At 37.2% G+C, this 15619-nt stretch overlaps 1 protein-coding gene across 2 annotated transcripts in view; it reads left to right on the top strand.

Moving 5' to 3' along the window:
* PIP4P2 (phosphatidylinositol-4,5-bisphosphate 4-phosphatase 2) overlaps window positions 1–13196 on the top strand; it is a 37358-nt gene extending 24162 nt beyond the window's left edge. For both annotated transcript variants that reach the window (XM_085053175.1, XM_085053173.1), the window contains exons 5-7: window positions 4587–4639; window positions 10377–10467; window positions 11599–13196. In XM_085053175.1, coding sequence (XP_084909301.1) covers window positions 4587–4639; window positions 10377–10467; window positions 11599–11742 — 288 coding nt within the window. In that variant the 3' untranslated portion in view covers window positions 11743–13196. The remainder of the gene's footprint in view (window positions 1–4586; window positions 4640–10376; window positions 10468–11598) is intronic.
* The last annotated feature ends 2423 nt before the right edge of the window (window positions 13197–15619 follow it).

The following is a 15619-nucleotide window of genomic DNA, read 5'->3' as shown; positions in this document are numbered from 1 at the left end:
GCATCTCCCAGCCAACTTCCCCCAGTTTGTATACCAAACATGATGTTCTGTGATATGGAATATCCCTTTGGCCAGCTCAGCTGTCCTGGCAGTGCTCTCTCCCAGCTTCTTGTGCCCTGTTTGCTGGCAGAGCATGGGAAACTGAAAAGTCCTTGACTTAGGGTAAACACTACTTAGCAACAAGTAAAACCTAAGTTTGTTACCAACATTGTTACTGAATCCAAGACACGGCACTGTACCAGCTATTAAGAAGAAAATTAACAATTCCAGCTGAATCCAGGACAGGTGTTCTGTAATGCCTTAACTATTGTGGTAGGTGATGAGTACAGGGAGCGAGAGATGGCCCTTGATTTTTTTTTTTTTTTTTCTGATGAGAAACTAGGAACTTGATGATGAATTTACAAGTAATGTGCTAACTGAAAAGCAATTAAAAAGATGCTTGAGAAATATTCTGTCTACTAATTCTGCCTTTATATTAAAAAATATGTAATTCTCTTATAACCCCTGCTGGCGAACAGTAGTTTGAAACCGAAGGTAGCTGAAGTGGGTTTTCTGTTTGCCTTTTTGGCCTTTCTTTAGGGACTTTTGCTAGCATGGGAGTTTTACTTGTCTTTATCCTCCATTTACTTTATAGCAATACAGTCCAAATTAACTTTGTAGTTTACATTATGAACTACTTCAGGTGAACATAAGGGAAAAAGACCAAACCCATAAAGGCTGGTTTTGCCCATAACTACTAGATTATGCCTTAAAAGGCTAAGTTTTCTAGTTTGGGATTTGTGCATGTGACTTCATATCTTCTGGTTGCTTTAGTGAACTGCAACATTTTGAACTTTGTAGTCCTGTCTGACAGGATAAGACCAATTCGTTACTTCATGATGTGTTGAAAAGAAACTCCCTGAACTGTTACAAACACCCCCTTTTTTCCTCATGTTATATAGCTTTCCCAGTGGTCTTTTGCTTCTACCTTTTTCTGTAATAAAAGTCTGAGATTCTGCAAATAAACATTTAGTTACAAAAAATCTGGAAATTGCTTGTATTTGAGAATGAGCAGAGAAGTCAAAAAAAAAAGTTTTTTAGCCAGCTTGGAAACTCAGTTTGAGTAAGTGTTTCTGCCCTTTGATATTTCCATGTTATGAAGAAAATGTGTGGTGCTAGATGCATCTCTTGGCAGTTCAGTAGGCTATCCCTTTTACTTTACTTGACAGTTAAAAAATAAATAAAATAGACAAGCAAAGCTAGAATCCTTGGGATGGAAAAATCAAATTGTCATGTTCTGTGTTCTTTTAAGGGTATCAGCTTGTTTGCCACCTTTCCAAGGGCTTTTTTTTTTCCCATTTGAAAACATAACTATGCTTTGTTATGTACTTTGTGTGCTTTGCTTGCCTCTACACATGGGTGTTTTTCACAAATTGTGAAAAACACACTCCATGCTACGGAGTGCTTTAAAGCTTCTCTGTCGTAGCTGGGAGAATGGCTTAGTACTGAAGTGAAACTGTAGCTGAACTATCAATACTTCACATCTTGTTAATCAGATTTTTTTTTTTTCCCTTGGTAACCTGATAGAAGATTTTCTGTGTTAAGGTTTTTACTGTTTCTGGCAGATTTGGACTTGGCAAGTGGAAAAAGGGGTAGAATAGAAAAGGAGGACAGGATGAGGTTTTAACTGTGTTGCTATCAATTTGATCTGATTTGGGCTTTTTTGAGAGCATTTGGACTTGGACTGAAGTTATTGGTTCTGCCAGCAGTAAGTCATTCCCTGCTACCCCTGAGGGACCTCTGCCTTCAATGGTCTGTGGCTGTCAGAGGCTGAGTTGCCTTTGGAAGTGGTGGACAGGGAAGGGCTGTCCCTGTGTCCTCCCCCATCTCTGCCATCTTCCTGCTACTGTCCTGTTTTTGGAGGGACCTCAAGGGCAAGAAGCCAGGAGCAAGCTACGGAAGCTGCAGGCTGTGGGCTATGCACTGTGCTTTGTCAGATGTGCTTTGTCAATTTAATTTTTTTTAAACTAATAAAATATGAAAATTACTACTTCTGAAATAATTGAATAGAAAATCCATTAAACATTTCAGAAAACTTAGACATGTTTGAATCTGCGGAAGTATTTTGCTTTCCCAAGGGATCAGAGGGGAGCAGAGGGGAAGCTTCTTTTGCAGAAGCAGCTGTATGTAGGACTGTGTATGTATTTATGTGCATATGTCTTGTTTGGTTTTTGGGTTTGTTTCGCTGTCTTGTGTTGAATGCACTGAGAACTATTTTAGGCTCAGAAGGAAAATGTTTCACTATTGTTCTAATAATTCCTTTGACGGATGTCTGGTTTTGTCCACAGTTGGGACATTGAAGAGTTCTCGATTGCTCATCTCTTCATCTGTGTTTCAGTACATCTAACCAGGGATTTGGGCTATCATTTATTGTATTGTTTCAATTAGAAAGATCATTATATTCTCAGCAGAGAGCTAAATTTTATGTAACCATAACTTCTCAACAAGATGGATCAGTATTAGGTACTTTAAAGCACTGTGGAATACATGTAAAAATGCCAGCTTAAGCATGATTTAGAATGTACATGAACATAACCTTTCCCCACTGTGCTAATATGATTTGAATTCTTGCTGTTTGAATGTCTTGTCACAATTTTGCTCTTTTTCTACAAGTACTTCTGGTCTGTGTAAAAGGCATCATAATGGTTACTGTTTCTGTTATTTCCAGGTGACTCTCAATGAAAACAGATTATTGCTGCCTCTTTTGACCATCAATATTTGCAGCCCAAATGCATTTCAGTTTGTAGCCATTAATAATTTTGGCTAATAATTAGAAATCTTAAAACCCTGGAAAGATTGTTAATGAGTGACTGAGGAAATGGAGTTGCCTACCCTGGGATAGAGAAGTGAAACTGGTGTAGAGAGGTGAACTTGAATTAGAAATAGGTAAAATATAGGTCCTGGAATTAGATTCCCTTTTATTTCTGGAATTGCAGTTTAAAAAGCTGAAATAACTGCTCTGGTGAGGTGTCTCTCCATCACCAATACTGACAATTACATTTTATCCCACATTCACTGTATAGAACTAAGGGAAACTGAGTAGGTTTTTGACAGGGATGCAGAAAAATACTTAACTTGCTCCTCTGCCAGGAATGTGGAAGTAGAATTAATGCTCTTAAAATGCTTTGCTGGGGTGGGGAGTATTACAGAAGTTTTATTAAGAAATAAAATAGAACTCTGCTAAATCAATTTGGTTGAGTCTTGTTAACAGATAATACCAGTTACATAGTGTTCTGTAAATGTGCAAATGGATGCTTCAGAACAAGAACTATCTTGTTCTAAACAAAAAAGTTTCTTTTTAGTGGAGATTTATCCCCAGGTAAACAAAACTGAGGGAGATGTCTATGAAGTAGGAAAATGCTGTATAAATACCACAGTTCGAAACCTTGCTCACAGCAAAATCTGCTCATACTGACAAGGCATGAGAAGACACATCTGTCTTTGCTCATAAAATCATAAATTTCTTCTCAGCATTTAAATGGTGCTTGCTGTAGGTTGGTGCTGTTTTCCAGCAAGGATGGGCTCTGATTTTGATTTGTGGTTGTAGCAGTTATAACACTGTTCAGCTTAAGTAGGCTGACTTCTGATTTCTCACGGAGATAAGGCAGATCCTAATGGAGGCATTGGTGATCTGCGCTGTGGCTTCTTCCCCTGCTGTTAACTGGCAGTGTGACTTTTGCTTAAATCCAGAAGGGAGAGGAGAGGAAAACTATAGTTCACCAAGAAAACTTCAAAATAACCTCCAGTTGAGAAAGGCAACAGAAGAGAGCTGCAGTTATTTTATAAATGCTTAGAGGGAGAAAAAAAATAACCTCTACCCCCTTGATCAAGGCAAACATGTTTAAAATGCTTGTTTAATACTTCTGTTATCACAAAATCAAATTTAATAGAACCTGCTGCTTTTAAGTGACTATATCACTGTGTATCCCCTGGTTGAGTTAGTTCTAGGCAGTACTTTCACTACGGCTGATTCCCACAGAGGTTTTAGTTTGACCATGATGACCCAACCATGTACAATTTTACATATCATCTTTTTAACAGTCATGTAAAGTAGCCAATAGTGTTTTCTATTTCATTGATATAAAACTTAGATATCTACTTTCTAAAATACTCTTTAATCTTGCTGTGCACCTGTAACTTAGTTTTCATAAATGATGCAAGAGTTGCGGAAAGATTGGAAAATACTTCTGTCTGTAATTGTGCCAAAGAAAACACACGTATTTTGATTCAGAGTATATTAATAGTCTTTAAGTAAGAGAAGAAAACATAATAATATTATAATGTTGCTCATACTACGCGTGTGGATGCAACCACATTACGTCAAGCAAATTTTGTAATACTAAGGCAAGTCATGGGAAATGTTCACATGGAAATCCCAATCCTGTATTGCCACTGACAAAAGGGCATCCCATTTATAGAGGAAAGCAAGAAACAAGTCAAAGAGAGTCTGAGAAGCAAAGTGTTTTCATAGTGACATTTGACATGAAGTGCAACAAACATTTTCTCAGGTCAATTTTTCAACCTTATTCTTTTTTTTCTTTTTACAGTGGATGGAACTGAGGTTTAACACACTAGCAAAATGCCCACACTGCAAAAAAATGTAAGTTCTCTGAAAGCAAGGTTACATAAATTACTGTGAAGTAGCCAGTGTTTCTTTTGTATAAGTCTTTGAGTAAAATGTGTCGGCTGTGCTGATTATTTTGCTGTGCTCATCTGAACTTCAAGGCTAAAGCGGATGTTGTGTGCACGTGCATTCTCCATTCTTCAGGCACAAATCAGTGACTTTGACAAATCCATCCTGCATTGATGGAAATGCTCTGATTGAATTGATAGAGGCAAAAATAAGCTGCTAACAATAGACAGGAATGGGTTGCTAAAATTAACATTTTATGTCCTTGAAAATTTACCTCTTCATACAGTAGTAATCAGATGTCATCTTTAAAGGTAGAACTTGAATTGCTTTATGGTAAAAGGAGGAAAGGAAATAATCTTAATTTGAAACTCAACTAACTTGTGTTAAGCATCTTAATGCATTAGCTTGTTTAATGTTTATGAATTACTGTGGAATAACTTGTCTATTCATTTGTTATTACTTCAACAAGAGCAAGAAAAATTAGGATAAAAAGCTGTAAGAGTTTTTTTGTTTTGGGTTTGTTGGTTTTTTTTGGGTGTTTTTTTTTTTTTTTTTGTTTGGGCCTCTCTTTTTGAGTATTTGTTTGGCCTTTCTTATCTGAGCTCAGGAATTCTTAATTTGAATTGTTGCACTACTTGAAATTTGTATGGAATCTCAGCCACAAGGTGTGAAATAAGACTCAATATTACTTCACAAACTTTTATGTCCTGCTGATTTATTTAAACATTTGTCTTTGACAGGCAAGCGTGACTTCCAGTTAAAGGAGCAAATGTGTTTTCCACTGGGAATGGAGAACCTCAGCTGTGTTGCATGTTGTAGGAAAACTAGCAGGTCCCTTAAGAAGCAGAAGGCTTAGGAGAATGTACTGTAGGAGTGGGTGTGGCCTGGCCTTCAACACTGATTTGTGTCTTTTATCAGAGTATTTGATAGAGAAGTCAGTCTAGTGCTGTGTTTAACCTCAGGGGCGTAACCAACCCTGTGTGGAGTTGTGGGTATGTTCTAATTTGCCTAGCTTAAATAAACTCAGTCTTGATGAGATGCTGCTTTGCAGGGATGTTTGTACTGACTGCATTGTCTGATCAGTCCTTGGGGAAGGTTGGAGTTTTGCTCTTTGGTTTGTTTTTAAACTAATTGCAATTATGTTTCATATTTTATGTCACCCTTGATAGCTGACCTCAGCTTTTCTCTTGACTCTCCTTAGGTCAGTATTACTTGCTGTTTAATGTTAAAGACCAAAACAAACAGTAAAAACCAACCAACCAAAAAAAACCCAAACAACCCTAACAATAACAGCAGCAAAATAAACCATGCTCCAAGCAACAGTCCAAAAGTCACACCATATGATGTTTTTGTCTGTCTTCTGTTGATTAATGTTGCTTCTGTTTTAAATTCCAGATGAACTCTAAGGTTTTCATAGTATTTTTCCCCATAAAGTGCAAAGCATGCTGTCTGTATGTAGGAAAACAGAGCCTCTCTGCAGTGCAATTTGTGATAATTACAGCTTGTGTGACAACTGTACTGCAGAATGCAAAACAAATTTTAACAAGTGGGCACGTCTGTCCTTGGGCTGAGGATGCAAATTGTGGAATATTGTAATTTAGCTTTGAACAAGTTGCTTGGTGCTTTCCCGCATTTGAGATGCGATGGTTGGGAGTTCTGCACTTCCAGCAGCATAAACATTTCTAATACATGGATTTAGGGCACAGCATAGGTGAGACAGAGCTTTGAGTCATGATGAAGGAATAAATAACTGTGGTGGCCTGCTTTCTATCAGGTCTTTGTCAGAGGTCATCACAGCCAAGTAGTTAGAAGGGAATGTAAGGTTTCATCTTATTAATGCAAAACTTTTCATTAGTAGCTGTGTAGTCAGATGTAGAGCTGTTCATTCCTTCTATTGATTCAATTGATGATTGTCACTGAAAAAAAGAGTTTAGAATAAGGCAAAAGGCACCTTGAGTCATTGCAACAGTAAATTTTTCAAGGAGGCATCAGCTGAGACTTCAGATTCTCAAGTAATTTTCATAATTATGTTTCAAATGTTTTTAAAAGTGAAGTGAATCTTGTCACATTGTGGCCTTCTATTTGGTTGATGGGGACTAGATCTTATTATTAAGAATGTCTTCTAAACCTGCAAGGGAGATCAGAAGTTATTACATGAAAAGGTTAATAATGAAACAGTGTTCAGGGAGAAATAAAGCCATTGTGCCTCATAGTACCTAAACAAAGGAACCTCTCATCTGGATGTTGGGGGGAAATAGGATCTTCTTGTTTGTTTTTTAATCCCATCTATGTGCTACCATTGTGATACAACTTTGTTTCATGATGTGCTTTTTTTTGTTTCACAAAATATCTTGGGAAACGTAGGAAATCAATTGTGATGTAGAGAATAAAATCTTACTTGGTGAATGACCAAATCTCTTTGGAAGTGGACTATCAACTGTGATGTCAGTATAGGTAGGGTGTTTGCTGAAGCCTTACTGATGTGTAGTGGCTCTGCCTGACACAGGCCCTTTCTGGCATGTTATCCACTGCATTGGGAAAACAAATGTAGCTAATGAGGAAAAAATCATGATACAGTTTTATTTTACAGTGACACCTGGGAATGGAGGAGAAACTGTTTCTTTTGCTGATTTACTTTCTTTTGTATTTTGAAGTACCAGCTGTTTATCAGCTTGTTTTCCCAGAGTGAGAGATTTACGAAGGGCATCTGGTATTTTTCTCATTTAATGATGGAGAAGAAGCAGGAACTGTGTTTTTGTTTGCTGCTCTCTTTCTCAAGATGTATATTAAATCATCTAGAAACTTCAGGATCATGAATTCTGTTACTAGAAACTGATAACTGATAATTGAATGGTACAAGTTATTATTTCAAAATGTCAGATCTTTTTTTTTCCACTAGGACCTGTCTGTTTTACTTTTTAAGGTGCAACAAAGCTATGAACCCTAATGAATTTATAACACATTGCCCCATAAAGTCTGCAGGACTTTTAGGAAAGAGAGAGATGTTGCAACCCCATCACTACTGTGGAGGCTAATTTCAGTAGTGCTATTCACCTTCAAAATATTGGCATCTTAATTTTCTTCTTAAAAACCCTCCTAAGAGCTTGTCTGAAATCCTGGCCATAATTACTGTTATTTGAAGCACAAGAGACCCAGCATTCTTTGCTGTGCTACTTCTTTTATAGCCTTTGTCCCACGTGGCAGTTTTCCCCTCTTCTGTTTACTACCTGATGCTCTATTGGATTTGGCGTCTTTTATATATGTGCTGCTGCTGCCCAAGGATCAGGCAGGTGCCTTTGCTTCCCCAGCAGCAGCTCAGAAAGAAGGAACTGCTGCCTTCTAGATAGATCCATTGTGGGAATATGAGGGAACTCTCTGCAGAGCTTATTGGTTGCTTCTGTGATATGAAAAAGTTCTTTTGGTCCTTTTTTTAATGTTGCCAGCTGTGCCTGTCAAAGTCGTTGCAGTTGGTAGGTTTTTGGGGTAGAGTTTCAGCTTTCTTTATTCTAAGGCAGTTTGGGGATTTGATGTGTAATTTGGGGTGAATAGAAGGAAGCCTCACTATCTAGAGTGGGCCAATGGCTAGTGTCACTGTTGGGAGGTGAAAAATGAATTAGGATTTATTGGGACTCCCAGGTCTGTTATGTGACTGTATACAATTTAATATTTTTATTTAATCATTGTGGAAAGAGAAAGGCAGCTAAATTGGGACCTTCTTTACATTTCCATTTTGCAGTATTTGAGTTGATGGTTTCTCCTCCAGCGTTTTTTTTACTGGTTAGGAGGAGATGCAACTTGAGAGAAATGTGAATGGAAAATACACACAGCACCTGCAATATTATGTTATGATTGCAAAAACAAGATTGTAAATCAGCTCTGAAAGTGAAAGTCTTTCTCAGAATAAACTTTGTCTCTGCCTGAAATACACAGCACAGTAAATACCATGTGTGTTTTAGGTGTATTGAACATGATATTTTTCCAGCTTATCTTATGGTACCTGGCTCTGTAATAGAATTAACTTTGAGTACATAGCCACAAAATCCTTCAAAGGAGGGAACCTAAGGTCAGTTTGGCAAGCTCAGTCTCTTCTCTTTGCCCCTTTTATAAAAAACTGCTCTTTAGTTTTATTATTTTTAACTCATATAACTTGGAATTGAACAACATATCCCCTTTCTAGAGTGGCTGTAGAGTGGCTTCTGAGGGTGTGTGTGGAGGTGTGTGAGAGGGTAAGATAGCATTATTTCCCCAGCTGGGAATTCTCTTACCCTAATCATACCCCAAACACCCTCCACTGTCCCATTTCACTGTGTAATGTGAGGTTATCACCAACAAAGTAATTTCCCCATGGAAGCTAACAAGCAGTATCATTTGGGGACTTTTCCAGCTCCTCTGAAAATGGCTTCTGAGTAGTCACTTTATTCAACCCTTGCCTTGAAAGATGAAGCTCAGTGTGTTAGCTTGAGTACTGTGGTGGTGTGTTTGTTTGTTTTCTTTTTTTTTACTTGGAGCATTTTAGAAATTCCTTGTAAAGAAATAATGTTGAAGTAAAGCTGCTTAAACCAATCTATTTGAAGGCTTTCTAAGACAAATACTTAAAAAATTTTAGTCACATGCTAAGCATATGAGGCCTTACTATGTGGTTAATTAACTGGAGCCAGAAATTTGGTCAGTCATATGACACATGTACTACTTCAGTAGTTTAGCAGTGCTTTCTTCTGTTATGCATTCATCTTGAATATGTTGAATTATCATGAGGTGAAAACAACTTTCCCTTGCATCCTTGAACACAGTGTAAAAGCATTACAGTATTTCCAAATGGGTGTCCAGAATGAGATGAAGTACTTATGATTGCATGCTTCAGGATGCTTCAAAGCCACCTCTAAGATGGATAATACATGTTTTATAAAAACACCTCTGCCTCTCTAGTCCTTTTAACTGTGTTTCAATGGACTTAAATTGTGTTCCTATTTTCCTCATTAGTAAGCTGTATGTGATTATAATGTCATGTTTTTAAAGTTGCTAACACCAACTTAAAGGTCTAAAGAATTTCAGTATTTGGAGTTGTCAAATGTGGGAAAAAAATATATGTCTCTGACTAAGAAGATTTGTATTTGTATATCATCAGGAAATAGGGCAGAGTTGAGCTACTGAACAGTATTCAGTATCCAGGAAATGGATAGTGAAGGTTATTAATGACACGTAGGGGTGGTAGAAGTTATTTTCGGTTGCTTAGATGTGGTAAAGTATTGAAGCCATTTACTGATGTTCTAAAAGCCTGAAGGGTATCTTGCAACTAACATGGAAGCTGAAAAGCAAACTTGAGTTTTGCCATCCTATTCCAAGGCTATTCAAGACATTTAGTAAGGTGCACTGTGGGTACAGGAAGTGGACCCTCAAACTGTGGGTGTGGCACCATTCTCTTTCTTGTAAGCATCTAGATTTTTAGGTACTAGATAATCACCAATAGTTCCCACTTAAAATAAAAATGTGGACTCTGTCCTGTATTTTGTAGTACAACATTGCTTGCAACTCCATAAACTTAAGATTGTGTAAGAGTATTTCCATTCTCTTTCCATCCTGCCATTGAGACTGAATAGTTACTGATGATGGTAGGGGTGATTTTTGTGGTGGTTGTTACTTGGTTGGTTGAGTTTGGCTTTTTTGTTTTTGTTTTTAATTTACAATACTTTTTATTTTCTAACAGTTCTTCTGTTGGAAGTGCACTGCCACGGAGGCGCTGCTGTGCATATATCACAATTGGAATGATATGCATCTTCATTGGTGTTGGATTAACTGTGAGTGATGTCCCATGGTATACTTGCAACTGTGTGCATGGGGGTGTGCGTTCAAAGGAGCTGTCTTGGTTTAGCTCTCCTTTCCCCAGCATTTGAGTAAACCCTCCTAAAGTGGTGTGGTTTTTGTCATCTCTTTTAAAACTGTGGGCTTACTCATCTGAGTTAGCCAGAAAAATGAAATTATTTTCTTTAAAAGAAGTGTTCTGGCACTTTTAGAATATCTTTCTTCCTTTAAATTTGACTCTTCATTTCTAAAAACTTCAGTTTTATGAAGAATGGTTCACTTCACTGTAGAAATGCTGGAACATCTTGCTCTTGCTAGAGCTCTCAAAACTTCCAGGTTTCCAGAAATACATGTGGCTGTATAGCCAGAAATATAAGTTCCACTGCAGTGGAGGTGAATGGGATTCCAAGCGCTAGACTTATGTAAGTGTCTTTGTAATTTGTACAAGCTATAAGGAGTAAAACCAGTTAATAAGCAATTTACAAATTAAAAGGCTTGCCCTGTTATTACTCTGTTACGTGAAAAGCTATCTGGCTTACCAATATCTTGTACTGTTGTTAGAGCCAAGTTTCTATCTGGGAATCCCAGAAAAGTTCATGTGAAGAAATAACTGCAGTGAATTCATATGTGTAATTCTCATTATGCCTCTAACTTGCATTTTAACTTGAATTATTTATGTGTGAGCTTAAATGAGTTAGGGAGGATTTTCCAGGTTCCCTAATAGAAACTAAGACAGCCAGAAATAAAAACGAGACACATTTCTTTGCCTTTTTTGACCTTATCAAATTTGAAAATTGTGTGAAAACATTTCTCCATGAGGTTTGTCCAGAGGCTTGTGTATCCTCCATCCTTGGAGTTATTTGGGACCTAGGTGGGTTAAAACCCTAAACAATTTGGTCTGACCTTAGAGTTGACCCTGCTTTGATTGGGGAGTTGGCACTAGAGGTCTCCTGATCTCCCTTTCAAGCTCAATTGTCCTATGGTTATGTAAAATCAAGCTAATAAAATAACCAATTTACCCTTATCAGAGTTGAAAAGGTGCCGAAATGCTTTTCCTTAATATAACTTGCTCTTCCCTGAAGAGCAGATAGTGCTGTACATTTGACACTTGTGCTTTCTCTTTTTAGGTTGGTACACAAGATTTCGCCAGGCGATTTCACGCAACATATGTTTCTTGGGCTGTTGCTTATCTCTTAGGTTTAATCTGCCTCATTCGAGCCTGCTACTGGGGAGCCATTAAAGTCAGTTATCCAGAGCACAGTTTTGCGTAGAGAAATTGCTAGGTTATAGATGAACATCTAGTAGCTCTGGATATTACATCTTGGACACTTTTAAAATCTTTCCTGTAAGGATTCCATTCTGTTCAAAGTAGTTTAAAGACTGGGGGTCTCTAAGAACAAATGTTCATTGCACTACATAATATGCAAATAGTTTGTTTTGCTGCTAGATTCCCTAGCTCTGAATACTAAAGCTGTGTTTACATGTTCATAACTCTGTCTTTATAGGCGTTGAATTTTATTTCAACAGACAGTATTAAGTTTTACATTTCCTTTGTTGTGTTAAAATCCGTCTGCCATTTTTCTAGATGATCAGTAAGAATTCAAAAGCAAGAGTGTTTATAAGTGTTTCTACAGTAGCTTCACATTTGTACTTAACATTTTAACTACAATTATATTCAAGTGGCTTGCTTTAAAACCTAAGCAATAAGCATTTTGCTTGAACTGCTTTACTGCATCTTTTGCCTAAGATCATAGTGACCTTATTCAGGAAATGAAAGTTGTGAGTGTTTAAAAGACTGACACTGTTGCTAGAGAGACATTTGTAAACACTGTATGCTTGGAGATTTTTCAGGTAGAGAGATGCTATTTTGGTAGTCCAATTAAATTTCCCTTTATCCAGGATTGGATTTCAGTTAGAATAAATGCTTTCTCCTCAAGGATCCTGGGACTGAGGTTTTGCTTTTGGTTTGTTTTGGTTTTTTGTTTGTTTTTTTTTAACTGGCAAATCCTAAAAGCCATGCTCGGATTATGGAACTTAACTCCGGTTATTCATAAAAGTTCCTTTACAGGGTCTAAGGGAAGCATTTCATATGACTTGGTTTGTAATACTTCAGTGTCATGGAAATGACAATAAGATGGTGATGGGTTGCCTCTTACTTTCCCCTGATCATATCAGATTTTCCCTGCTTGGGGGAGTTACAACACTGGTCACTGCAAAGGGAGACACTGTAAATTCTCATTAACTGCTGTAATAAGGAAATGAGTAAACTATTACTTGGACCATTCCATCAAAGTACATCTAGTCAATTTAGCACTGACTTGCCATGAGAATACGGAAAAAGAAAGCTTTTTCTAATGATGTATTCACAAAGGATTGAGGGACCAGTTCTTGCACTGCCCATCTTTATAATTTTAAACAAGTTTTTGCTAAATTCAGAAGGAATGTCCTCAGTGATTTAGACAACTGTAGTAATTTAGATAATGGGGTTGGATGGGTAAATTAATATGGATGTTTCAGGGATACATGTAATTTAAATTATCTATGTTCCTGCTAAGTCAAAATGATATTCGGATAAGGATTTTGGAGCACAATAAATGTAAATGATCAAACTGTAAATGATCTGTCTTTGTATGATGCTAAATGTATAAAAGCAGTAGCTCAGGATTACAATGTACCTTTTACAAATAAACTAATAAAGAAATAAAGATTATTATTCAGAATTAAATTTTTGTTATTTATATGTAAATAAAAATGCCTAAGTGGATGATACAGGAACCACAAAGGTATTGCACACCGAAGGTAAGCTCTGCATTTTTGCCAAATGGCAGCCTCAGGAATATAAGAGAGCAATAATAAATTGCTCTTGGCTTGATGTTTTAGGAAGATTGAGAAAGTAAATGAGCGATGAAACCACTGTTGGGATTATATTTTCTTTAGTCAATGCCTTATTGATGGACTAATATACTCTCTTCTTTTTGTAATGCTTTTTACATCCCTTCACTGTTTGGATTTGCTGTACTTACTTGCATTTGAACCCATGAATACTCTTTCCTGGTACTTTGTGTTTCAAAATACTGCCTGTGCTCCACATTGTAAAATAAAGTAGGCTGGGGCAGTACAGAAAATCATCCACTGGTTTTGTAACTTCAGTGAGGGTGGGAGGGGGCTGGGTATAATGCTATTTTAATGAATCAAAGGGATTTGTACTTTTCTCCCCTGCGTTAATTCCCCTCTTCACTGCTCTCCTTCCACTCCTTCCCACTAAAGAGCTATTGTACAATCTAAGTGTCTTTGACTAGGAAACACTTCAGACCTTAAACTCTGTTTAATTTTTTAATTATAAACCTACTGATGACTAGGTATTTTATTGATTTTACTTGTACCCACCATACATGTTGGGATGTTGTTTTATGAGGCCAAGAGGGTCGTGTTTCTGAAAATTAGATTATTAGGAGATCTTAGTCACAAGTAACATGTCGAAAGAAGCTAGATCTTTCAAATCAGCCTGATAAGAAATTCAGCATGAAGTGCTTGGAGAAGATGCTCGAGCAGCTGTAGAGTCATTAGTAGTTATTGATGAGAAATGGATGTTGTCTTTCAAACAGTGTATGCCCTTTTAAACAGGGAACATTGGGGCAGCAGCTTCTTATGAAGTGCTAGAAAATCTTTGTAACTAGCCTTAATGACTTGAATAATAAATAGGTGAGTAGCAGCAAGATGATTTCTCATGTTAGATCTACCTCACTGCCTTTTCCAACAGCAAAAATTCCCCACTGAATGGAGTATGCACTCTAAAAATATCTTTGGTATGTTCTAAGCAAGCTTGAGAAACACATCAGTAAAATTATTCAAATACAGTGATTATCAAACTGGGATGATGTGGCAAGGCATGCATACCACCTTTTTGGAAATAGTTCATACTTTGTCAAGTCAGTATGCTGTTTATCCATTATAATTCCAGCTGTTAGAAACTGAGAGCAAGTTGAGTGACTGCATTAAATTAATTCATCCTGATTTCCTATTTAATTTCCTTATGTGTGATTTGGATTAACGGTGCCAGGGACTGAACTTTCCCTTTCAAAAAATCTATTGTGGAAAAATAGATCAATATTGGAGAAAGGAGTATCACTAAGTTACTTGGAATAGAAAATTCAAACCATAATATTTAGTATATTTAGTCTAATATTGGAAAGCTGGACTCTCATTATATTCCCCTTCATACTAAAAAGTAGTCTCTTTACAGGGGAGTTAGAAACTATGTTTGTCACAGTGGCCACATTAAATTGTCCCCATTCCCCAGCTTTCCAACTTTGCCTATCCCTTTCCCAGGACTCAGCAGCAGAGTTGGAGGAGTATGAGCAACTGCACTGTACACACATCACTGCAGGGCAATACCCTTCTTGAAAATAACTTTGAAAGTGTCTCCTTAATTCAGATTTCTTTCTGTGATTTTATTGGTATAGTCGACCTGCAGCAGCTTGCAGGAAGGTGAAGGAGCAAAAGACTGGACGGAGGTCATGATGGAGGGGGGAGAGAGGAACTTAATCAGATTTAAGTTATTTGCAAGATTTTTGTTATGGGTATTTGAGCCAACAAGAAAAGAATATCTAGGCTCAGTTTCCTACAGCTTTAAGCACAAAAGGGCTTTTATTTTAGAACAATAGAACTACTTGTTAGCCTGATTAGCTAGCAACTCATCATGTTACACTTCACTGGAATCTGGAGGAGTGTACCAGGGAGGTATCTCTGTATCACTTCTGCTTTCATATTCATTTGTAGGCATTCGTGTTGGCTGGTTTTGGGAGGGAAAAAAAAAAAGGACATGACTCTAACAGACTTTGGATCTGGACTTGTATAGTGGGTTTTATGGTTCTTTTTAACAGTTCCTTTGTTTAGCTAAATCTTGTGAACAAAAGTAACAGATGTGACTGGATCAGAAATTGATTCAGATGACAAGATGTGTGTCATTGCAATGATTTAGTGAAATGATTATCAAATGGGTTGAGGAACACGTTTAAGCAATGGCTAAAAGATAAAGCTGGATGCGGTGCATGGCGTCATAAGGACAGTTGCATATTAGCATTTTATCCAATAACAGCATATCTTGTAATGGAGAAACAATTTATTTCAAAGTAAATTTAATAGTAG

This window comes from Lichenostomus cassidix, chromosome 2 (genome assembly GCF_008360975.1).
Source record: "Lichenostomus cassidix isolate B80296 chromosome 2, HeHo_3.0, whole genome shotgun sequence".
Classification (NCBI taxonomy): Eukaryota; Metazoa; Chordata; class Aves; order Passeriformes; family Meliphagidae; genus Lichenostomus; species Lichenostomus cassidix.
This window is presented reverse-complemented; position numbering and strand designations above follow the sequence as displayed.